General features: G+C 22.9%; 5 protein-coding genes across 5 annotated transcripts in view; 2 read left to right on the forward strand and 3 right to left on the reverse strand. All coding sequences in view use genetic code 6, as the record gives it.

Moving 5' to 3' along the window:
• Nucleotides 1–1,797: 1,797 nt before the first annotated feature.
• TTHERM_00222370 (H-type lectin domain protein) lies at nt 1,798–3,753 on the reverse strand (the record flags this gene model as incomplete). Its single annotated transcript, XM_001014165.2, has 3 exons — nt 1,798–1,950; nt 2,296–2,782; nt 2,885–3,753. The coding sequence occupies 3 exons, from the start codon at nt 3,751–3,753 to the stop codon at nt 1,798–1,800; spliced, it is 1,509 nt and encodes a 502-aa protein (XP_001014165.2).
• A 5,036-nt stretch (nt 3,754–8,789) lies between these two features.
• Nucleotides 8,790–10,503, forward strand: TTHERM_00222390 (transmembrane protein, putative; the record flags this gene model as incomplete). Its single annotated transcript, XM_001014167.2, has 1 exon — nt 8,790–10,503. Exon 1 carries the CDS (start codon nt 8,854–8,856, stop codon nt 10,501–10,503), a length of 1,650 nt encoding a protein of 549 aa, XP_001014167.2. The 5' UTR covers nt 8,790–8,853.
• A 1,838-nt stretch (nt 10,504–12,341) lies between these two features.
• TTHERM_00222400 (transmembrane protein, putative) lies at nt 12,342–13,964 on the forward strand (the record flags this gene model as incomplete). The annotated part of the gene is made up of 1 exon (XM_001014168.1): nt 12,342–13,964. One exon carries the CDS (start codon nt 12,342–12,344, stop codon nt 13,962–13,964), a length of 1,623 nt encoding a protein of 540 aa, XP_001014168.1.
• Nucleotides 13,965–14,452: 488 nt separating this feature from the next.
• Nucleotides 14,453–21,134, reverse strand: TTHERM_00222410 (zinc finger LSD1 subclass family protein; the record flags this gene model as incomplete). Its single annotated transcript, XM_001014169.2, has 2 exons — nt 18,620–21,134; nt 14,453–18,336 (listed from the first exon to the last, which is right to left on the reverse strand). Exons 1-2 carry the CDS (start codon nt 21,108–21,110, stop codon nt 14,453–14,455), a joined length of 6,375 nt encoding a protein of 2,124 aa, XP_001014169.2. The 5' UTR covers nt 21,111–21,134.
• A 3,675-nt stretch (nt 21,135–24,809) lies between these two features.
• The window catches only part of TTHERM_00222420 (hypothetical protein), a gene marked incomplete at both ends in the record, with an annotated part of 1,745 nt that continues 1,154 nt past the window's right edge, over nt 24,810–25,400 (reverse strand). Inside the window, 2 exons of the mRNA XM_001014170.3 lie at nt 24,810–24,946; nt 25,302–25,400. The exon at nt 25,302–25,400 is cut by the window's right edge and continues 357 nt beyond it. Coding sequence (XP_001014170.3) covers nt 24,810–24,946; nt 25,302–25,400 — 236 coding nt within the window. The remainder of the gene's footprint in view (nt 24,947–25,301) is intronic.

A 25,400-nucleotide genomic window follows, 5' to 3' on the forward strand; every position in this document is an offset into this window, starting at 1 on the left:
AAATTAGAATAAGAGTGAAAAATTCTGTCTACATAAGGTAATAATTACTGAATTTATGAATGAATACTTTCAATTTATAGCACAATATAATTTAAATAATCTAGAAAAAGCATATTATCCATATTGTGTAAATCAGATGAGAAGCACTGAGAACAACAATTATACAATAAAAAATCTTTCTCATTTCAAAAATAGCAAAAAAATATTAATTAAATCTAAAATTTTATTTGATGTTATTGCTTAAAATTTCTACTTCAGGGTTGTTTGATTAAATTTTTTTGGCTTTTAGAATGGCATAAGCTAAAAAGAATATATAAATAGCAATAAATAGGCCAATAAATACCAAGTCTATTACTTTTTAGTCAGCAAAATCACATTAAATTAGAGAAATCAACAAACTATTTGAGCTTAATTAAATCACTATTAAAACTAAGTTCCATCTCAATAAATTAATATACTTAAAATTTTCCTTAGTTTTAATCTAATAAAGATGGAAGGAGAAGGCCACTAAGAATAACAAGATTATTATGCAAATTTAAAAGAAGCTATTTTATGAGAAATAATACTTACTTTCAATTATTATTAAATTTTATTAATAAGCAGGGTATAAAAATCCTGGAACTTATTATAACAATCTCATATTTTAATTCTATGTAGGTTGATTATTTGATGTTTATACTTATCGCTCGATTAAAGAAAATATGTTGTAAATTGTATAAGAGCTAAAAATTGAAGTTGAAGAGTCAAACTATTTATTTATCGTAAAATAGAAGTTTCCAATCAGCTAGATCAAATTTATAGAGTATAGCATTCCAGGAATAAAGTTAGTTACTGTAGATGCAATCATCAAAGATAGTTAAGATATGTTCAAAACGTATTAAGCTTTTGCTAATTATTGTTCGATTTAGTAAATATATTAACATTATGATGTTCCGTTCGACTCAAAATATTCTTAGCAATCACATGTATTATTCACTGGATCATATATCCTAGTTGGGGATGAGCAAGATAAGCAATCGTTTTTTGTTGGTCCCTTACAAATCTAACAGCTGACATCACATGGTTCAAACTAAAAACAATTCTTTAAAGAAGTGCATAGCTAGCATCCATTTTAGCATGGTTAATTACAATTGTTTGATGTATCTGAATACATGCCATTTTAACAGTATGTGCACTAACCTTAACTATTTAAGAAGTATCCACTTAAACATTTTATACAGCTAATTTCATTGCATTAAGAACAATTATCCTCAAGACACTTGCTGCAAATTTTTAGATTAGCCATTTAATCAGTTTAAACGTAATAGTCTTCAGGACACTGGCAAGATAATTACTACTAATCATAATTAGCACCGTTTATACATGAATCACATTTGTTTTTTTGTTAATTACACGTATTACAGTTATTTGCTTAGCACAAGGTGCAATCTGAGAAAGGTTGAAGACTGGTATTATTTTTTTAAATACAAGAAGTTCCTTGGAGTTAAGATTGATAGCACTAATTATTATATAAATATTAACTTGCTGAACATTCAGTGCATTTTTATATTTCTTTAGAGCAATTAAAGCAATTTTAATTGCAATCTATGCAAATTTTTTATTCATTACAGAAAATTCCATTATTTTTTGGAATTTACTAATAGCAATCTCCTTTATATAGATAATAACTTTGTGGGCATGATATGCATTAACTAAGAGATTTATCACAAGTTAAACAATTTTTATTAGAACACAACTGACAAATTAAGCTCTAAGAATCGCAATAGGTTTAACCAGGTTAGATTTGAAAGCAAGAGTTCATTAAAAAGTAGTAATTACTTAAACATTAAATGCAATTCGTTTCTAAAACTCCACTACAAGATTAACAGTTTTTAAAGCAATCTTAACAAGAATAATATGATTGTTACTTTTAACAGTAAGTTTATTTTGGTTATTATTCATAGCAAATTTCTATAAATTAATAAAAATATTAAATATTCATTAATCAAATAAACATTTTTAATATTTAAAAAAGTTTAATAAACTAAAAAAAATTATTTTAGTAACATCAAAATCATAAAATATTAAAACTATTTCTGGAAATATAATTTAAAAATTTTTACAATAAATAAAAAAATAATTACCTTTGTATAAATAAAAATCATTTTAGCAGCTTGTACATTATTTAGCAGAATTAGCACAAGTCTTGCAATTAGAATCACATTAGTAACAAATTTATTTATTATCGCAATATGTTCCAGGAGGTTGTTAGCTTAAGCACTAATTATTATAAAAATATTTATTTGCAGAATTTACATTACAGGATGTGCATGAATTAGCGTTTCCAGGTGCTTAACATTAACCACAAGTTTAATCACATGTTTAGCAAATAAAGTTAGAATCACAAAATGTTTAATCTGGCTATGAATTATAACATTTATTATTATAAAAATATTTATTTTAAGAAGTTGTGTCACAAGAAAGACAAGAATTAGGATCTGCAGCTGCACTACACTATTAACAAGTAGAATCGCATTTTTAACAGTTATAATAGCTTTAATCTTAAATTATTGTAATTTAACAAAAAGTATTAGGAGGTGGGGTTTAATCGCAAGAATTAGTATTTGGATTAAGATATTAATTATTATAACAGTCTGTGCAAGAACTAGGATTACCATCTTAGCATCCATAGCAATTAGGGTCACATTGTTAGCAGTAAGATATAGTTGTTGAGTATAAAGTATGAGTATTTGATGGATTTGTATTATAATGATGATCTATTGTATTGCAAGATTTGACGCAACTATAATATGTTGAATTAATAAATAATGTATAATTAGTTTAACATTAAAAAAGAGATAAACCTATCCAAATTCCATTTATCATGTCTACAGAATAACCTTACCAAGAAAAATATTAGAGTTGAACTTGCTTATTTTAAGCCTCAGGAATTTGATTTTATAAACTCTATATTTTTACACCAAAATAATAATCACATAAAATACAACCACCAGAGGTTAAACCAAAGTCTTTTAATCCAAAAAATATTTATGAATAGTCAATAAAAGTACTAGATGTCCATACTTAAGTATCACTACCACCAAGATAATGACTTTAAGAATCAAAAGTTGATTAGTATGCATATAGCTATTAGAATATATCAGGCGAAGAATTTTGATAGATAATAAGGAAATTCATATAAACAGTTTAAATATTTTAATTGCTAAATTATATTTTATAGCTCATACTATCAATTTTAGTTAGAGAATACTTTAAAACCAACTAATCCTAGCTGTTTCCTTAAAAACCGTATATAAATCCTGCAATTTGTTAAATACTTTATGTTCCATTAATTATAGTAGTTACTCCAGATTATAATATTTTTTATTATACTTCAACATTAGGGTCATCGATAGCCAGAATATTAAAACCTAATTACACCAAAGTACAACCTTCAGATTGCAAACGATAGCTTAAAGATGTTTAATTTACAGAATTTGTCTATAATAGAAACCCTTAATTGCTAGAATAATCACTATTATAAACTGTCAAACCATAAACCACTTTAGGTGTTTTTTAGAATTTTCCAAAAGAAAGATCCACACTAAAATCTTAATATTTATATGGATTAATTTAAGTTTTCTACCATACTTACTATTCTTATTTTATGAAAATTCTGTCTGATTGAGTAATATTTTGTTATTACACAGTGTTTTAGACTAAAATACTAAAAATAAAATAAAACAGCAATAGCGAATATGTTTTTAGCTTCATTATGGTTTTAAAAAAAGCAGTTTTTTGTTTTACAAAATATTATTTTGTTGAGAAAGAGATATTTTTTAATTAATGAATTAGTAAAGTTTCTATTAATATTGAAAGAAAGATAAAGTAAATAATTGTAAAAGAGTCAAGCAAGTATATCAAACAAATTTCTAAATATGTTATTATTTAAAAAAAGGAAATAAATAAATTTATAAACAAATGAACAATAATCTGTTTAAGGAAAAATAAATTGTAATCCAGAATTTGCAATACTTTGAAATAAATTACTAATTAACTAATTTATTACAATTTTTATATTTGATTTGTGGAAAAAGCAAGGGTTTTAAAGAAAATAATTCTTTTATAAAAATTTGAATTACATCATTTTTTATTTGTTTTTTTTAGCATTTCTTTGAAAAAAATATATTTTATTCAAAGTTATTCTAAATATGTTTATTAAAAAACGCATAAAATATTTTAACTTTATAAGAAAATGAATAATCATTAAATTTTATTAAAAATTCATTTATTTTTATGATACTTATTATTAATACACTTACATTAATCAAATTAAAAAAAATTACATTAAAATATAGGTAATAGAAGACATACTTCAAAGTAACTTTATTTGTTTACAATTATACTTCTATTGTGATTTCAAGCTCTATTGAAATATAATATTATTTATTTCAAAATATTATATTGATGAATATAAATACCTTAAATATTTTGTAAAAAATTATGATTTTAATTTTTGAGGGTGGTTATATGTAACAAATAGTGGTATTTTGAAATTATTTTTCCTTTTGATGGACTTATATGATGCTAGTGATATTATTAGGGTATATTTTTAAAAAATTAATGTTTTCCTTAATAATTATTATCAATTAAAAACTAGAGGTATTATTGATCGAAAGATGACAATTATGACGCTATATAATATTTCCTTAGTTTAGATAGATGTAATCTAAAATTTTATCATCAAAAGCTATTTGCCCTTTTTTGTTTTGTAAGCAATATATATTTTATTAAAATCTAATTAATTTATATCATTTTATTCAAGCATTTATTCAATAATAACAAGTAAAACTAATAAAGCAATAGCGTTATTTAATATTTTCTGAATATATTTTAATAGAAGTGTATTTCTAATGAAAATTATTAAATTTTCCTTTAATTTAAAATAATTATTTCAAATTAAAAATATGAATTATTTTTTTAAGAATTAATTAATACTATTTTATCAAATTTAATATATTTTAAAGACACTTATCTAGCACAAAATTAAAAAAGAATTTATTTTGTTTATAATAATTATATCATAAAAAACATTTAAAATTAATTATTAAACTAAAAATAAAAGTATTCATTACTTTAAAAAAATAATATAAATAATTTAATACTTTTGAACATCTTTTAATTTTTTATCTATCCTGGTTATAATACTATATAATGGCTTTAAATTTTTTATGAAATAAATCTTGCTTGATTGGTTGACTTTCATATACGATCAGATATATTTTATTAAACTGTAATTTAAATTCAAAACTTTAGAAGTTAATTTTTTAGAATTTTAGTGTTAATCTTTTATATTATATAAAAAAATTAAAATATTTCATAAGATTTAATGGTAAAATTAATTGATATTTTTAAAAATATTTTTCATCAAAAGCTGTGATAAATTTATATTTAACGAAGCAAATTTTTGTGTTAAATTTGCACTTGATTTTTTTTTTAACATGTATTTTAAATTACTTGATTGATAATAAATTAATAAAAAATCCAGAGGAGATTTATGATTTATGTAAATTAGCTATAAATATTTTTAGACGGTTATGATATTATCTAATTAAACGACTTATTTCTAATATAATTTAAACATTTTAGAATTATATTCTTCAATATATATAGAAAATAATTTACTGAATCGAATAATTAAAACTAAAAATCACTAAAAATATTTTTTTAGTAATATTTAAAATGAAAAACATCTATTTTTTTTTTTATTAAAATATTTAATATAATATTAACACTAATTTATTAACAATACGTTATATTAAAACTTGCTTTTTTTTATTTAATTCAAATAAAAATGAATAAGGTACCATGGTAAAAATTTTTGACAAACAATTATTAAAATTAGTTGAAATTTTCTATTCATTTTAACTTAAATAAGAATTTTCATATTTTTACATGTCTTTAATTGTATAAATAAAAAACCTTTCAAGCATGTCACCCTTTAAAACTGAGTTAATCATGCTAAATACAAACTCTTGGATAGAAATTTTTGATTTAAACAAAAATTTAAATAATAGAATATATTTTAATTATTCTTATTTTATTAACATATTTATTCGTATTAACAAAAAAAACTCAAAAATTATATTTTATTAAAAAATGAAAAATGAGATTTCTAAAATTATATTTATTCTTAAGGAAAATTTTAAATATATTTATTTATATTGTTGTTTAAAAAAAAAGAAATAAAATAGTTTAGTAATTATATCTTTGTAGATAAATATTTCTACTTTACACATTTTAAAATTAAAATAACAAAAGAAATCATCTAATAATAGATTTAGATACGAAATTCTAGTGAAAATCTAGACTTGATTTAAAAATTCTAGCACAAAATTAAGATTTCTCAAACTCCGTTTATTTTTTTATAACTTAGTTTTATTAAGGTGAAAAAAAATTACTGTTTAAGTTTTGACAATAATCACTTATTAAAGGAAAACACTATAAATTAATTATTATTTAATTGGTATATTAATATTTTATTAATTTTTAGATTAAAGTATTTACTTTTTGTAAACAAGAAAAAAATTTTATAAGAAAAAATAATGTTCATAATATTGTCTTCTTTGCAGTAAATAAATTTTATTTTAATGAGGACGTAGCAATTTTAGATAATTATTTGAATTTATTTTTTAGAAAGGATTCATTTTATTAAATATTATAACAATCTATATTTATTTTCAATAAAAGAAATAAGAGTTAACTTCTTATTATTAAAATGTAACATTAAAACATGAACGAAACATTATTCAAAATTCTTTAAAATTAAACAAAAATTATAATTTAATAAAATTTAACAAATGCTTGTTGATGTTAAATAAAAAAGAAACTCTTATCCTTCATAATAACATCTTTTATCCTAATTTTTTTTTTTAACAAATAAAACAAAAAAAGAATTGGATGCTTATAGCTTTAGTGATAAATAATCTTTAGATATCAAATTTTTCAGTATATATTTTTCAGGAAGGATTCATTTTATTAAATATTATAACATTCTATATTTATTTTCAATAAAAGAAATAAGAGTTAACTTCTTATTATCAAAATGTAACATTAAAATATTAACGAAACATTATTAAACATTCATTAAAATTAAAGAAAAATTATAAGTTGAATAAATTTAGCAAATGTTTGTAAATGCTAAATATAAAAGAAAAATCCTATCTTTCATAATAACATTTTTTATCCTAAATTTTTTTAATAAATAAAACAAAAAAAGAATTTGATGCTTATGGCTTTAGTGATAAATAATCTTTAGATATCAAATTTTTTAATAAATGAATTATTTTTTTGTTTAAGTCTGATCAAAAACTTATTTCTATAGAAAATAAAAAGAAGTTCGAAAGAATAAAATAAGAATATTTAAGTATTTAACAAATTAATAAGAAATACTTTACATTTTTTAAGTAAAATTAAAAAAAAAATATTTTTTTTATTGATTAAAATGAAGATTTTGTGAAATGGTGAAAATTATTTTTGAATTAACCGTTTTAGTTAATAATAAATCTATAAAAAACAAAAATATTGAAAAGATGAAAGATACTTACTTTATATATCATACTTCTGCTAGAATATATTTATAATCTTCTTATCAAATTTCTTATGCTAACCTGATCTCAAAAGAAAGATAAAATTATCTTTGTAAAAATTAGAAGCATTTAATTATTGATCAAAAGAAAATATTAGAAACTATATATATTTTTGAGTCAAATAATGATAAAATTAGAAAATATGATCTATTGTTTAATTAACAAAAATAATAAATCACCTTTTTAAATCTTGATTAAAAACTAATCTGCTTTTTTTTAAAATTTCTTTAATGAATTAAAATAAATATCTTAAACAAAATTAACAATTTCTGATTATCTATTTTTGAAAGATTTTCTATTGAGAGATAATAAAAGGGTTTTTTAGATATTGGTTAAATACAACAAAAAGATGTAGTAGTAAGATATAAATTAACATAGTTAATATTTTATTTTCTTAGTTACTTGATTTTGATAACATTGAGAAAGGTTTTTATGATTAAATTACTTCTAAATTAAAAAAAACTAAATAAGAAAGTAAGGGCCATTTAAAAAATGATATTAACTTGATTAGTTTTTCACCTCTGAATATAGAAAAGATATTATATATAGAAAAAACTGTTTTTATTATTAAATCAGATTTCATTATTTTAAATTATTTTAAAGCCTCTCTTAAATAAATTAAAGTCTTACCATTCTTTGATAAGAAATGAGAAAATCTAATTAGTTTATTTTGACATAAATCTTATTTAGTTTCTTTCTATTAGCTTTCTAATAATAATATTAATAAATTCAACGAAAATTTTGAATTCACAAATAAGAAAATAATTATGGTAATTCAATATATTTATTTGTAAAAGAATTTGTATTTTTACCTTTTATATTAAAACCCAAGAAGAAATTTCAAAGAATATTTCTTAAAAAATATACCTAAAATTTTTTGTTATCTTGCCACAAAATTATATAAAATGTACCTCATTCTTTTAATTAACGCCTTCAATAAAAATTTATATTCTTTTAAATAACTAAAGTTTTTTAACTGTATTAATTTAAAATTTTATATTTTAAGTTTAGTTTTTTTGAAGAAAATCTTTTATGTATTGATTTTATATTGTATATTTGAATTCTGTGCTTTTTTGAGAATTTAAAACAAATTTGATTTTCTTTTATATTTAAGTTTTGTAGTCTATATTATAAAAACCTTTTTTAAAGTAATGTAGAGCATATAAAGGGATGACTGATAAAGATTCGGACTTATAATTAAATTGCATTCAATAAAAAGCAATAAATGTAAAATATATTGGCAGTAATGACAAAGGATTTAGAAGAACAAGATAATTCAGTTATTATCATTTCAGATCCTTTACCTGAAAAGACAAAATTCCCTAAGTCAGGATTTTGTAATGGAAGATTGAGATATAATCTTTTGATGAATATAGTAATATGTGGTTTAATAGTAGTACCATTCTTTGTGCCAGTGATTTATTCAATAGGGATATAGTGCTATTTTTCGCTTTAATGGTTTGTGTTCTTTTTACTTTACTTCATCAATACTATAAGGATCATGAATGCAAATAAATAAAAAAAAAGAATAAAGGATAAGTAGAAAGATAAAATAGAAAATCTTGAAATCAACTCAAACAATACCAATTTATTAGAGAGTGAAACAAGTAACACATTAATAGAATAAAATCAGTAAAAATATAAATATAAATTTATCATGATGACATTTATATACAAAGAGCCAATAGAGCTACTTTCAAACACTTTAGATAACTTAAAAGAAATGTATGGATCCAACCAAATAATTGTAGCAGTTGGCTTTGAAGAGAGAACTCCTGATAAAGAAGAAAAAATTAATTAATTAAAGTAAAGGTTTTCCAAAGTATTTGAAGAACTTATCATAACTATTCATCCATTTGGAGTTGAAGGTGAAATACCTGGAAAATGCTCTAATTGCAACTATGTTTAAAGATAGCTTGTTATTCACTTAGAAAAAACAAGAACAAACTTTGATATCAATGACTATATGCTGACTAATTTTGACACTGATACAAGATTTTAGAAAAACTACTTGCAAATGCTTGAGCAATAAATTAAAAAAAAATGTAAAAAACCTGAAGATATTCATGGAATCGTTTGGTAACCAGTACTTTACTATAATTGGAATTTGAATTCAAGAACATTTTTTGTAAGGATAACCTCTTTACTTAGAAATATGCTTATGATGGGAGCATTAATTCCATTTTAAATAAATGTCATGAGTATATTTACTTTTTCTCTTAAACTATGTGTTGATGGAGGGTATACTCATCCAGCTTATTAAATGGAAGATATCATTTGCTTTATAAGATGGTTCATTAAGAAAAAAAAGAAAATTAAAATTAAACCAGTTTTCAGTCCAACTCTTTCAGGACCTACCTCAGGGCATACATTTTTTGAAGAGGTTTATGAATGGGCAACATAATTAAAAAGATGGACAATAGGAAGCGCTGAAGTTTTCCATTATTTTATTGTTCATTCTAAAAGGACTTAACCAAGTTTCAAATATACTCTTTGGGGTTTATCGTATTTCAATTACTACGCTTTATTTATGATAGGATAAAGCTTCTTTACTATCAGCTGTGCAGTAGCTTTTACCGTATTTAATCAAGACGAACTTGTTGGATATAAATTTTATATTAGTGTAGGAACTCTTGGATTTTAATATTTAATTTACATCTTGATGTTTATTGTAAATGGTGCATCTTAATATCTACTTGATCCAATCAGAGAAAAAGAAAAGTTTAACTTTTTTTTAACATTGCTTCATATCATATTTTCCCCACTTACGCTTATCGTCTATTCAATGATAGCTTTTTATGGTCTTTTCGAAGTTATATATAAAGGGAAAAAGGCTTGCAACCATATAGCCTCCAAAAAGGAAGAGTTAAAATGAAATTTCCAATATAAACAAGCATATTTTACTATTATTAAAAAAATATTTATAAACTATTTTGATCTACTAATTATTTATAAATTTGTATTATTTGCAATATTTATCAAAATAAAGTATTATAATTTATCTTAGTAAAATTTAGAGATAAACAAAAAAATTTATAAAAATTTTATTTTATTTTCAAAGTATTTGTAATAAATCTTAACAAATGTCTAATTTAGTAAAAAAAAATTTTTTTTATTTAATACAAAAATTACTCATTTTCTAATATTTTATTCTACAAATTGCTATATTTCTTTAAATAAAAAGAAACTAATAAACTCTTAAAATATTCACCATTTAAAGGCTACTAATTTTTTAAGATTTAATTAATTAAATAAACAAATCTTTTAACTGATAAATAAAGTATCAGGTTTTTAAATTTAAAACCTTAAGTTTCAATTATTTTATAAAATTATTAGCTTGAAATAATAAAAGTTTATAAAAATTATTTTGGATAAGAAATAACTAAGATAGATAAATAAAATAGAGTTTCTAAAAAAAAGTATTTTATCAGTTTTATTATTTAAGATTTTGTAGTATCAATATTTCTAATAAGTTATAGAGCTAATTTCATATATTATTATTTTAGTAAAGACAAAAATTAACTATTTTTATTACACTTTTTAATAATAAATTTAATATAAATTATGAAATGCATAAAAGGCTTTAAACTAATTATGGAATACTATTATTCCTCTAATTCGTAAGCCATGATATTAACACTGTTTTCTGAAGAAATATATTAATTTCCAAAATTTTTATGAAAAAGTTAAATTTACAAATGTATGTTGGTCATTATTTGTAATAGTAATTAAAATAAATATCACAATTAATTTTTAATCTAATTTAAATCTATTTTTAATTTAAAAAATTTATAAATATATATTTAATTAAGAATTTAAATTAGAATTTGGCTGTACTTTAGATTATTGACATCTAATATTGATATATCATATAATTGCGTAATATAATAGACGGTGTTTTTCTTATAAATAATTTAAATTTGAAATATCATGATGCTATTTGTTGAGTATTGGCAGAAAATTAAAAAAGACAGATAAAATTGCTAAGATTAATTTTTTTGAAATAACTAAAATTATAATTAAAAACATTTTTATATTTTATTTTTTTAATATTCTTCAACTTAATTCTGTTGATTTGGAAGAGATTGTTGAATAAAAAATAATTTCAAAAGAGGATGAAATTGCAATAATATTTAATTATATGCTGGCAGTTTGTCTATTATGAAATAAAAAAAATATTAACTTTAATATAAATTTTTGTAACAAAGATAAAAGAATTATCAAAGGAATGAAAGCATTTATGAATAAAAGAATTTACAATTTAATAAATGTAAAGAAAGGTAAATAAATGAATATATTAATTAATTGAAAAGTAAACATGAAAAGTAGAGACAAAATTAATTAATTAGAAAAAAAAAAGAAATTAAAATTTTTAGAATAAATATTCATAAAAAAAAATTATTTACTATTTTTAAGTTTGGCTTTTTAATTATTTTAAAATTATTTTTTCTAATTAAAAATAAATTCTTTAAATTTTAAGTGATATCTGAGTTGAGAAAATATTTTTTATTAAATTGTTTGTTTTTTTTAATTTGAATAATCTAATTTTGATTATTTAATTAAAAATAAGATTTACGCGTCTTTCTTTACTTTTATTTTCTTTTATTATTTTTATATTGGCACTTATTCTAATAGGAATGGGTATTTAAAACCTTTAATTGCTAAGCTTTTATAAATTAATTATACATTATAAAAAATTTAATTTATTTCAATATGGCAAAAGATTAAGAATCGTAGAAGAAACAGATAGTCATTATTTCTGATCCATTACCTGAAAAGACAAAATTCCCAAAATCGGGTTTTTGCAATGGAAGACTTAGGTTTAACCTTTTGATGAATATTTCTGTGATTGGTTTTATTATAATACCCTTCTTTGTCCCTGTTATTTACTCTATAGGGATCGGATATTACTTTGCCTTTTAATGGTTAATATACTTTATGGTATACTTAATCAATACAATTAGACTTATGAGAGCATTTAAAAAGTAAATGAAGAAAGGATAAAAACAATAAAAACACGAAAATGAAGATATAAATTCTACTCATACTAATTTGATAGATAGTGAAAACAATACAATAATAGATTAAACAGAATAAAAGTATAGATATAAATAAATTATGATGACATTTATTTATAAAGAACCTATTGAGTTACTTTCTAACACATTGTTTAACTTGAGAGAAATGGAAGGATCTAATTAATTTATTGTTTCTGTTGGTTTTGAAGAAAGATCACCTGATATAGATAACAAAATTAAGTACTTGAATGAATAGTTTTCTGAGTCTTTTGAGGAGTTTATAATAACTATTCATCCATATGGAACTGAAGGAGAAATTCCTGGAAAGTGCTCTAACAGTAATTACCTTCAAAGAAAATTGGTGGCTTATTTAGAATAAACAAGAGAAAATTTCAATATTGAGGAGTATATGGTAACTAATTTCGACACAGACAGCAGATTTTAAAAGAACTATTTGAGAGTGCTAGAGAGCTAAATGGAAAAAACTTGCAAAAAACCTGAAGATATTCATGAAATTGTATGGTAACCTGTTATTTACTATAATTGGGACTTAAAAGCAAGAAGATTTTTTGTTAGAATTATTTCTTTGGTTAGAAATATGTTAATGATGGGAGCTTTAATTCCTTTTTAAATTAATGTTATGGGAATATTTTCTTTTTCTCTAAAATTATGTGTTACTGGTGGATACACTCACCCAACATATCAGATGGATGATGTTATTTGCTAGATAAGATGGTTTATAAAGAAGAAAAAGCCAATTAAAATAAAGTAATTATACACAGCAGCCATTTCAGGTCCTACAACGGGTAATTCCTTTTATGAAGAGTTAGTTGAGTGGGCAAGATAGATTAAAAGATGGACAATCGGAACGGCAGAAGTTTTTCACTATTACGTTGTAAAATCTAAGCATATCTAACCTAATTTAAAATTTACTGTTTGGGGATTCTTATATTTCAATTATTACTCTGTCTTTTTGATAGCATAAAACTTTTTTACAATAAGTTGTGCAGTTTGCTTTACTGTTTTAAAGTCAGATGAGCTTTCAGATCTTGAATTCTACTTAAGTATAGGACCTCTTGGTTTCTAATATGTCATATTTATATTAATGTTTACCATAAATGGAGCATCTCAATACATATTAGACCCAATTAGACCAAAAGAGAGCTTTAACATTATCTTAACATTAATTCACATCATCATAACTCCTTTTACTTAAATTGCTTCTGGTCTTGTTGCTTGTTATGGTATTTTCGAAGTTGCTTTTAGAGGTAAAAAAGTTTGTAATCATATTAGCTCTAAAAAAGATACTCTCAAATGAATAAAACTAATAAACTATTAATTAACTCACTTATTTCTAATTAAAACCATATTTATATTTTTTATCTATTTAGTTAACAAACATTTTAAAAATATATTTCTAAACGTTATTCTATTTTTAAATTTATTTAGAAATCCTTATCAAATTGCATCACTTTAAAATAAATAAAGCTAATTTTATTTTAATTATTCAAGAAAAACTAATCTTTATAAAAAAAATATTCAAATAAGTTATAAAAGCAATACTTTTATAAAATTGTTAAAACTAAATTGAAAAAATTTTATTTAAGTTATGAAAATAATTTTCAAAAAAGTTTTTTTTAAAACTAAAATCCATAAAAAATTTTTTTTTGGCCCATAATTTAAACGGCTGTTAATTAATGAGGATTTAGAGTATATAATTATGAAGAAAATATAATTTTATAAAAATAGATTTATTAATAAAATAAAATTTGTTACAAAAGATATTCTATATAAAATAACTAACAATCAAATTTTTAACACTTTTATTTACTTATTAGATATAGATTAATCTAAAATACTGCTAATATTGCAGTTCTCATCTGTTTTTCTTTTTTACAATGGGTTCATACTCCATTTTATCTTTTAATTCTTTTCAAAGCTTTTATTCAAAAGCTATATTTTTGCAGAAAGTTTAGTAAGTTCAGTGCTTTAGATCAAATCTTCTCTTCTACCACATTTTCTTCTCACTAGCTATACTAAAACATAAATTAAGACAGATATAGTTATTACTGAATAAATCATCATTAGAACTACAATTATTGTTGCTAAAGTTTTTTGGATAGAAATGTCACTCATGTTGATCATAACTCCTAAAACAGAAACGATAGACAAGAAAATAACCTCAGATGATATTAGAACATTATTACTAAGCTTATTAATGAATATTTATTATTTGTAAGCAATGTAAATAAATACAACTTATGATGCACAAATAGACCAAATAGCATAGTTAAGGTGCTACTTGCTTCCAGTAATTATGATACAGTAAATCAGCTTTCTCGCTTCAAAAATAACAAAATAGAACCTAGAGAATTTATGTTCTTAGTTAATTCCACTGCTTAAAATAGAAACAGCTGAGTCTTAATGGTCATTTCTATATACTCTCATAAACGAGTATCCGATGAAAAAGCTATATAATATTAAGAATATTCCAATAAAAGCCCAATCTATCATTCTTTGTTCAGCTATTTAGCATTAAAACAAAGTTATTAGCATGAAATTAGAGCTAATTTAAATCAAAAATAGGACTAAATTCCATCTAATGATATTCATGTATTTAAAATGCTCTTTTGTTCTAATCTGGTATTAGTGGAATGCCTAAGCTACCAAAAAAATTAATACAATTAGACTAAGTGTGATAATACTGTTTGAAGCAAAGAATATTCTATCTGCTAGCATTAATGCCTTTTCTGAATCATTTATAGGATATATGCTTTTATTTGAGCTTTACTCAAGAATTCTATTGACTTTTTAATTTGTATCAGAAGATGAAGATGGATATAATAATTTCTGCTGAAAAAGCGAATTCAAGTTGTATTTTGTATACGAGCTTAATACAGAAGCTTGAGAGCTGTAGGTCTGATCTTGCCTTATATAGAAATTTCCTAACAATTGCATCAAACCTAGAGAATAAGAAATTCCTGGGATAAAGTTTGTCACAGTGGTGAAAGCTGTAATTGAAAATTGAGCTACTCCAACTGCTGACTATGCATTTACTATTTATTTTGGTACCTAGTAAACATACTAACAGTCAGCCTAACCATTCTCTTCAAAATTAGGGACGCATTTGCATGTATTATTTATTGGGTCAAATAACCTAGTATTAGAGGAACAAGAAGCACATTATGATGCACTTGGACCTGTACAAGTTTGACAACTTACATCACAATTTTTAAAGGTATCGTCTTGCTTAACACAATTGTCCTAGGATGTACATACTTTACAACCTTCTTTGCATGGCAAATTGCAAATACCTAATGTATTTGCAAACATTTTATTATCGCAATAAACACATTGTCCTAAATCATTTTATTTATAACCACTTTGACATTTAATGCAATAATTATTATTACATTAAGAGCAGTTCTACTACTTACATGCAAGGCATTAATTTTTCTATGTCTCTTTTTATAAGTAATGACCTTCTGGGCAAATACACGATGAACTGTTAGAATCTAATACTGATCCTTCAATACAAATATCACATTTTTCTGCAGATTTATTACAGGTTAGACAATTACTTGCTTTACAGACTTAACAATTTTAAAATGTATCTTTGATGTTATTATTGATTTCACTGCAAGATGTTCCTTATGGTTAATCAGGATAACACTTGTTATCATATAAAAATTATCCTTAAGAGCACTCAGTGCATTAGTTAGCAGTTTGAGAGCAATTAAAACAATTTTTATCACAATCCTTACAAATGTTATTTTTATCACAATAAACACCATTATTTGGTTATTACAAGCAGTTATTTTTGTAAAGATATTCACCTGATTAGCAACTAATACAATTTTATAGAGTTTGATCACATTTTTAGCAAGGCTGTTCTTTAAATTCACAACTTTAACAAACAAAATTTATAGGATCACAATAAGAATTAGATGGTTACTATTCAAAGCACTAATTATCTATCAAAAATAATTTTTAGTTTGTAGTTTTAGAAAGTCCACATTCATCACAAGAATTGGCATCGTTGCATTTAGAACAGCCTGTAATACAATTTGAGCATTTGTATTAATTTCCTGGATCAGAGTTGTCATTAAATGTACCAGAAGGACATTTGCATTATTTAGATAAAGGTTCAAGTTGAAAATCTCCCTAACAATTTGTACAATCAGTATTATTAGGTCCTAAGCATTAAGAACATGAAGGATCACAGTCAAAACAATTATTATCTTTGCAATAAGTTTTATCTGGTTACTTATTATAACATTAATCTTTATAGAGAAAATAATCTTTTTAGCATTAAGTGCATTTATCTCCAGAAGAACATTCACTGCAACCTTATTAGCATTATTGGCAAATTTTAAAAATGTCTTGGTTAATGCAATAAGTATTAGGAGGTTAAGATGCTTAACATTTATTATCAAATAGGTATTGATCTTGAGAACAAGCAGTACAATTTGGAGAATCTTTGCAAGCTAAGCAAGAAGGATTACAATCTTTGCAAACTTATTTATCATCACAATAAGTTTTATTTGGTTAGGAAACTGAGCAGATTCCATTATATAAATAACCTCCATTTTTGCAAGATGTACAATTGTTTTAATCTGGCCCACTACAAGAACTGCACGTTAAATAACAATCTACGCAGATGTTGCTATTAGGATCACAATACGTTAATGGAGGTTAGTTAGGTAAGCACTAATTTTTATATAAATATTTATTTGTTTAACTTTAATCACAACTAAGGCACTAGCTTGGCTAAGATCCTTGGCATTCCTAACAATTTGAATCACATTTATTACACTAGATAGAGCTTTTATTAGAAGTGTCAACAAAGTAACCAGATTAGCAACCACAAGAATTATCTGGTTTTAAAATAAGATTTTGGCAACTTAAACATTAATTAGAATTAGCCCCATTACAAGTCAAACAATTAATATAACATTTTTAACAAGTGTTATAAGAATCAAGAAAGAAGTTTGGCATACAATCTTTGCAAGAATTAGGACCTTCACAAGTATTACATCCTTAACTACATTGTTAACAAATTTTTTTATCATCACAGTATGTTTATGGTGGTTATTTTTCATAACATTAATTGTTAAACAAATAGTTTGTACAACTTAAGCAGTTATTATTGTTTGGTCCACTACAAGTTTTGCAGGCAGCATCACAATTTGTGCACTTAGCAGCTGTTCCTGTTGAATTATCTATAAATTAATTGTCAGGACATACACAAGTGTTTTAAGGTGTCAAAGATAATCCATTAGCTGAATCACATTAGGTACAATTATTATTGCTAGGACCACTACAAGCTTAGCAAGTTTAGTCACACTTGTTGCATTATTTTGTTGTAGAATCACAATAAGTGCCAGGAGGAGGAGTGTCATAGCAAGTGTTTTAGTATATGTAATTTTTACAGGTTAAACATTGGGTATCTAATGAGCCATTGCAAGTTTGGCAAGTTGGAGAACATTTTTAGCAAGTCTTATAATTATCTTCATAATATCCATCATTGCATACGCATACCGTACTAACTAAACTTCTATTTTAAGAAGTATTGCACTAGGTACAGTTATTATTAGATGGTCCATTACAAGAACTGCATGAAGGATCACAATCTTAGCATGAATAATTTTAACAATATGTTGAATCAGGTTGAGTATTCACACAATTATCTAATTAATTTAAAAAAAAAAATTTAGTATATCAAGGTTTAAGAAAAAAATAATTAATTTTTTTTAATTTTTAATGTTGCTGAATTTAAAATTTTAGTTACTTAAATTTTGATAAAAAAATGTTTAATTTTGTTAAAAATTTCTATTAATCCATGCAATCAATAAAGGTATTTTCAGAAGCAAATTTATTTATTGCTCGTAAAAACTAAAAGAATTAATTTATATTAAGTATTTATTATATTATTTATAGTAAATTATATTATTTAATTTTAAAACAAATTACCTTTGTATAAAAATTGCCCTGATGGACAAGATGTACATTTTGATTAATCATCCTTTTAGCATTCTTAGCAAAGATTATTACTACATGCAATGCAGCTGAAAAAATTTTAGTTTATTTCACAATAAACGCCTGAAGGTTTTTGAGCTTAACAAGTATTTTTATATAGATACTACTGATCTGGGCAACTTATGCAATTTGTAGAGGTTTAAATGCAAGTTTTACAACTTGTATCACATTATTTACAATCAGTATAGTTTATACAATAAGTACCTGGTAAAGGATTCTCATAACATTAATTTTAGTAGAAATAAATATTGTCTTTGCAACTTTAGCAGTTTTAGCTTGACCCAGAGCAAGAAAGACAATTTTTATCACAATCTTAGCACTGAAAATTTGAATTACAATAAGTCGAAGGGGGTTAAGAAGGTAAGCATTAGCTTTTATAGTAATATTTATTCTAAGAGGTTATATCACAAGAAGTACATGAGTTTTAGTCACCAGGAGTATCACATTCTTAGCAACTAGGGTCGCATTTTTAACAATAATAAAATGTATTACCGTTTTAAGTAACAGATATGCAATATGTACCAGAAGGTTTTGTTTAAAGACAAGTCTTAGTTATGTTATTCAAATATTCATTACTTTAGCATACTATATCTAAGCATTAGTTTATATAGAGATATTTATCTGTTACGCAACTTTAGCAATTACTACTTTAACCAGAGCATGTAGAACAATTAACATCGCATTAATGACAAATAAAATTACCATCACAATATGTCGAAGGAGGTTATGAAGGTTAGCACTGATTATTATAAAAATATTTATTTGTAGAATTAATGTCACATGATGTACAAGAGTTTGGATTTCCAGGTGCGCTGCATTCTTTACAACTTGGATCACATTTCTAGCAATAATAAAATGTGGAAGCATTCAAAGTTATTTGAGAGCATGAGGTACTAGGAGGTTATGATTAATCACAATTATTTGTATATGGATTCAAATACTAATTTGATAAACAGATCTTCGCTAAGCAATTATTTTAATATAAATAGCTATTAGCTTTACAGCTTTAGCAGTTATTACTAGAATTAGAGCAACTAGCGCAATAAGGATCGCAGCTATAGCAAATGAAATTACTATCACAATATGTTGAAGATGGTTATGAAGATAAACATTAGTTTTAGTAATAGTATTTATTTGAAGTGTTTAAATTGCAAGATGTGCAAGATTTGGGGTTATTTGGAGAGTTGCATTCTTTACATGTTGGATCACATTTTTGGCAATTTTAGAATGTTTAATCATTCACTGTTTATACTTAACAGAAAGTACTTGTAGGTTTTTATTAATCGCAAGTGTTTGTGAAAGGATTCAAATACATATTACTTAGGCAGTCAGTGCAAAAATTTGGAAAGCCGTCTTTGCAGCCATAGCAATTATCATTGCATTTTTAACATATAGTAATAGTAGTTGAATAGAGAAGTTTAGTATTTGCAGGATTAGTGTTGTAGTGATGGTCCACAGAATTACAAGATTTAACACAAGCATTGTAGGTTGAATTTAAAAACATTGTGTATCCGCTTTAACATGTTTTAAGAGTAAAAGCCATCCAAATACCATTTATCATATTCACTTTATACCCATTCCATGTAAAATAATTTAAAACTACTTATTTATTTATTGCTTCAGGAGTTTATCCACTCAAAATTTTTATTCCAAAATAACCTTTAGATATAAGACTAAAATCTTTTAACCCAAAAAAAACTGGAGATTTGTCTATTTAAGCAGAAGTTTTCCATGATACTGTATTAGATCCACCAATATTCTGACCTTAAGTATCAAAATTCATATAATATTAGTATAACTAACCTATATCTGTATATGAATTTTAATAAATTATAACAAAGTTTAAGTAAACAGTTGGAACATTAGAATTTGTAAATTATATTTTATAGTTTCTGCTATCAATTTTAGTTAAAGCATATTATAGTTTTAAATTACTCCAATCAGTTCCTTTAAATCCATAAATAAAAGCAGCAATTTGCAAGATATCTTGTGTTCCTGTTATAGTTGTAGCTACTCCAGAAGAAAGCTGCTTTTGTTGAACATCAATATTAGGATCATCAATTGCGAGTATATTAAATCCTAATTAAGAAATAGTACATCCTATAGATTATAATTTATAACTAAGTTTTGTTTTCGTTAAATTATTAGTTGTTAGTAAAAATCCTTGCTAACTATCATTATCACTATTATAAGTGCTTAAAGAATAAACAATTTTGGGGATATTTTAAAACTTTCCTTAAGATATATCAAAATCATAATTTCTTTATTCATCTTAACCTAATTTAGAACTATCCCATATCTATTACTCAAATTTTATGAACACTTTATCTGACTATATGATATTGTATTATTGTTTTGTTTAATATATTAGGTTAATGAAATATAGAATAAAAAGAAATTAATTTTTGAAAAACTTCATTTGCATCTTAGTTTTGGGTACAAAGTATTGTTTGAAAAATAAATTAATTATTAAATTTAGAATGACAAAAGATGTTAGTTCTATTCATAAAATAAAAAATCATGTCAAAAACATAGTTTTTATTAATTTTTTTAGAATAATCAAATTTTGCCTAAATTCAAATTTTGTTATCAAGAGAATTGCATAAAAAAAGACTTAATATTATTGATTAATATCAAATATAAATAATATTATTTATTTATCCTCTCCCAAACCACCTTTGTATTTAAAAAGTTAATTACTGTCTCCAATTTAAATTTTATTAAGTTAATCAAAAATGGATAAAAATCATAGTTTTTTAAATACAAATTATGCAAAATTAAAGCCAAAAACTTTTTAAGATATTTTATAATATTGAACGAATATCCATTATTACTTTCCAAAATATATAAAATAAGAGTAATTATTTTTTATATATTGTACTTAAATAAAAGAAAAATTATAATCCGATAAATTTGATTTTTTATTACACTGAACCTATTTTAAAGCAAAATGAAGTTAATAAAGAGACAGCTATTTATTTCTAACTCATCTTGATAGAAACAAGAAATTAGTTAAAACAAATAAAAAAACGTACAAATCAAAATATCAAATACTTTCTACACATAAAATTCATATTTGCTTTATTGGATGCATATATTATTTATTTTTAAAGGAAGAATATGATCTTTTTAATTTAATCTTTAGCGATAATTAAATGCGAATATTTGTTTTGAAGACAGATTCAACGAGTTACACTTGATTTAAAAACAAGTATATTAGCAAGTTGATAAAGGATAAAACATAGAGAAGTTTTTAGAAAATTAATGATACTTCCTTTATTTAATTACAAATAAATTAATGTACCACTTCTAATTAATTGTGAAAGAATTTCAATAGATTATCTAATCTTTTGATTATAAATAAGCAGTAAAATCATAAAGATACTAAATTAATCTTAAAGCAAACGCATAAGACAATATTGTTTTGTATTTATAGGTGGTCATAATATTTATACTCTTGACATCATCAGCATACTTACAAAATTCATATTTAATTATCATTTATTAGCTTAAAATAGGAATAATTAATAATAAAATCTGTAGAATTTTAGATTATAATAATTATTTTTCATCAAAATTAACAAATTAGAATTCTAAATTAAAATGATGAAGGTGTTCATGATAAAATAGTTGATTTATTTGATTGGGAAACTATTAAACAATTTAAGTTGATTTTTCTTCTATTTGACTATGATCTATTTTAACTTACTTTTGTTTCTTGAGTTAATAAAGTCCTATTGTTACAGATTAATATCTTTTAAAGCTGAGTAAAAGTAATTCGCTTTTATCAGATATTTGGTAAATATAATTTAAAAATTGATTAATAATATTATCTGGGTATAAATTTATACTAAATCTGCGCTTATATTTGTGTTTTATTCAAGTGGTTTTCATTTCCTTCTTTAGATTTTTCAAAAACTTAAAATGCTTCAATAACCAAGTAGCTGAATAAATTTACAGAAATATCAAAGCGAATTTTCCGTCTTTACCAAGTATTATAAGTAATCTGACGTAAATGATGAAATTCTTGGCTATATATTAATTAAATTTAAGCTTCTATCATTTTGAATGAAATTCAACAAAATTTATGTGGTGTAAATATTATCTAAAATCGCTCACATGATCAAATTATTAAAATAAAATATAAACGTCATATAATATCTCGCTCGTTTATAATAATTATAAAGAACATATAAAAAACTTATTTTATTTTATTTACACAAGCAGCTATAATCTATCAATTTTTTAAATTCATTTCTAAATCATTAAAATTAAAGGTCAGAAAAATATTACTTCTTTTTCAAATCTTAATTTTAGGGAAAAAAAAATCAATACATTTAAAATAATTAATAGGTAATTAATGTTACTAAAAATTGTTCTATTTAGAACTTATTTTCCTTCCAATTTGAGCTAAAATATTAGCAATAAAATTTAAAAAAGTATTTATATCTATATAAATTTTATTTATTTGTTAAAATATCTTCTTTAAATAATTAAAACAAATAATAACATTTTCACTACACTGCAAGTTATCAATTAAATTCTTTAAAAAATAATATTATATATTTATCTAAAATAAATGAATAATATAAAGTGAATTTTCAATATTAAGAGAAATAAATGAGATTAAAAATAATATATAATACATTATATTATTAATTTGAAACATGTATAGATAATCATAATATTATTTTTATTTATTTAATTATTAATTTTTTTGAATTAAAATCTATAATTAATCTAATATATTTAAATTTTATGTAGAAAAACTCTTAAAGATCTTACAGAAAATTATAGTAACAAATAAAATAAAAACAAATAGTACATTTATGATTGAGTTTCTAAAAATACTCTTAGCTTTAATTACATAAATTAATAAATTAGTTATATCTATGAATTATATTAAAGATTTATAAAATAAGTAATATTTACATAAATAGAACCTTTTTTTGTTATAAATCTAAATAATTTTTCCTTGCGTTCTAGCTGATTTTTTATGGTTTGTTAAACGTTTTCAATTTATCTTATTAAATTAATTAGATATTTTCAATGGTTTTTACTGTAATATAACTATTTTTCAAGCTAAATTTTTGTAATAAAAAAAGTATTAAATTAGATATTTATTTTATCAATCTAACAAATTTTCAGTCATTTATTTTATTTATTTGAAAAGATATTGAAAAATAACTTCAAATAAGATATTTTGTATTTATTTTTTTGTACTTCTTTTAGTGTTTGTTTTAAAATAGCTAAATAAGGCTTAAAATATTGCTTGAGCTATTATTAAAAATTTTATAATATTAAAGTTAAATCTATTATATATGATCAAAAAGTAATTACCATAATTCCTCTAAAAGACACAGAGGTTATGCAAAAATACTTAAATTTAGAGTAATTTTTGCATAACTTTAAGGATTAGAAAGCCGAATTTCATAAATCAAGCAGAGGTTGGGTTTAGGTCTGGTGCAATTCACTTTTGAATGTAACAAATTATTTTTAAACAGAACAATTCTAAAAAAATAATTCAATAGCCTTTATAACATTTCTTAAATTTTTATTGGTTATTCTTTACATATGTATTTTCTATCTGAATTTAATCAAAATTAATTTTCGCTTCCAAAATATAAATAAACTTTAAAAATATTAAAATTCTTTAATGAAAATAAGATAAAATTTATTTTATACTTAATTTACATATTTTAATTAGAATATTTATTGAGATAATAATTTTAAAAATAGAAACATGTAAGTAAATATATTTTTATGTAATTCAATTCTCTCAAAAAAAATTATAAATCCTGTGTAATCATTTTTTTATCAAAATTATGAATTAGTTGAAATCATTTTTTTATGAAAATTATTTTATTTCACCCTACAATAGAATAAATTTTTTTTAAAGTTTTTTTCAATAATCATCTAACTTTATAATAGTAATAATTTTTTGGGCAAGAAATGCATTTAGAAGGGTCAGCTTTTAAGCACTCTTAGCAATTAAGATTAGTACAAGCTGAACAAACATAGTAATTTTAATTTAATTCACAAAAAACCCCTGAAGGTTTTTGAGATTAGCAAGAATTTTTATATAAATAATACTAATCTTGACAACTTGTGCAATTATTAGAAGTCAATTCACAAGTCTTACATTATGCATCACATTTACTGCAATTACTATAGTCTATGCAATATGTTCCAGGTAGAGGGCTTTCCAAACATTGATTCTCGTAGAAGTACATGTTGCTTTTACAGCTTTAACAGTTTTTACTATTATTATAACAAGAAACACAGTTTTAATCGCAATCAAAACATTAAAATTTTTCATCACAAAAAGTTGAAGCCGGCTAAGAATTTATGCATTAGTTTTTATAATAGTATTTATTTTAATTTCTTATGTCACAAGAAATACATGATTTTTGATCACCAGGCGGATCACATTCCAAACAAATAGGGTCACATTTTTAACAAAATTAAAAATTATTTCCATTTTAAGTAACAGGAAGACAATATGTACTAGAAGGCTTAGTTTAGCTACATGACTTTGTTATGCTATTTAAATATTAATTATTGTCACATACTATATCTAAGCATTAGTTAACATATAAATATTTATTTATTATACAACTGTGGCAATTACTACTAGACATTGAACACGAAGAGCAATTTAAATCACATTTTTAACATATCAAATTATCATCGCAGTAAGTTGATTCAGGTATAC

Source organism: Tetrahymena thermophila, assembly GCF_000189635.1.
Source record: "Tetrahymena thermophila SB210 genomic scaffold scf_8254665, whole genome shotgun sequence".
Lineage (NCBI taxonomy): Eukaryota > Ciliophora > Oligohymenophorea > Hymenostomatida > Tetrahymenidae > Tetrahymena > Tetrahymena thermophila.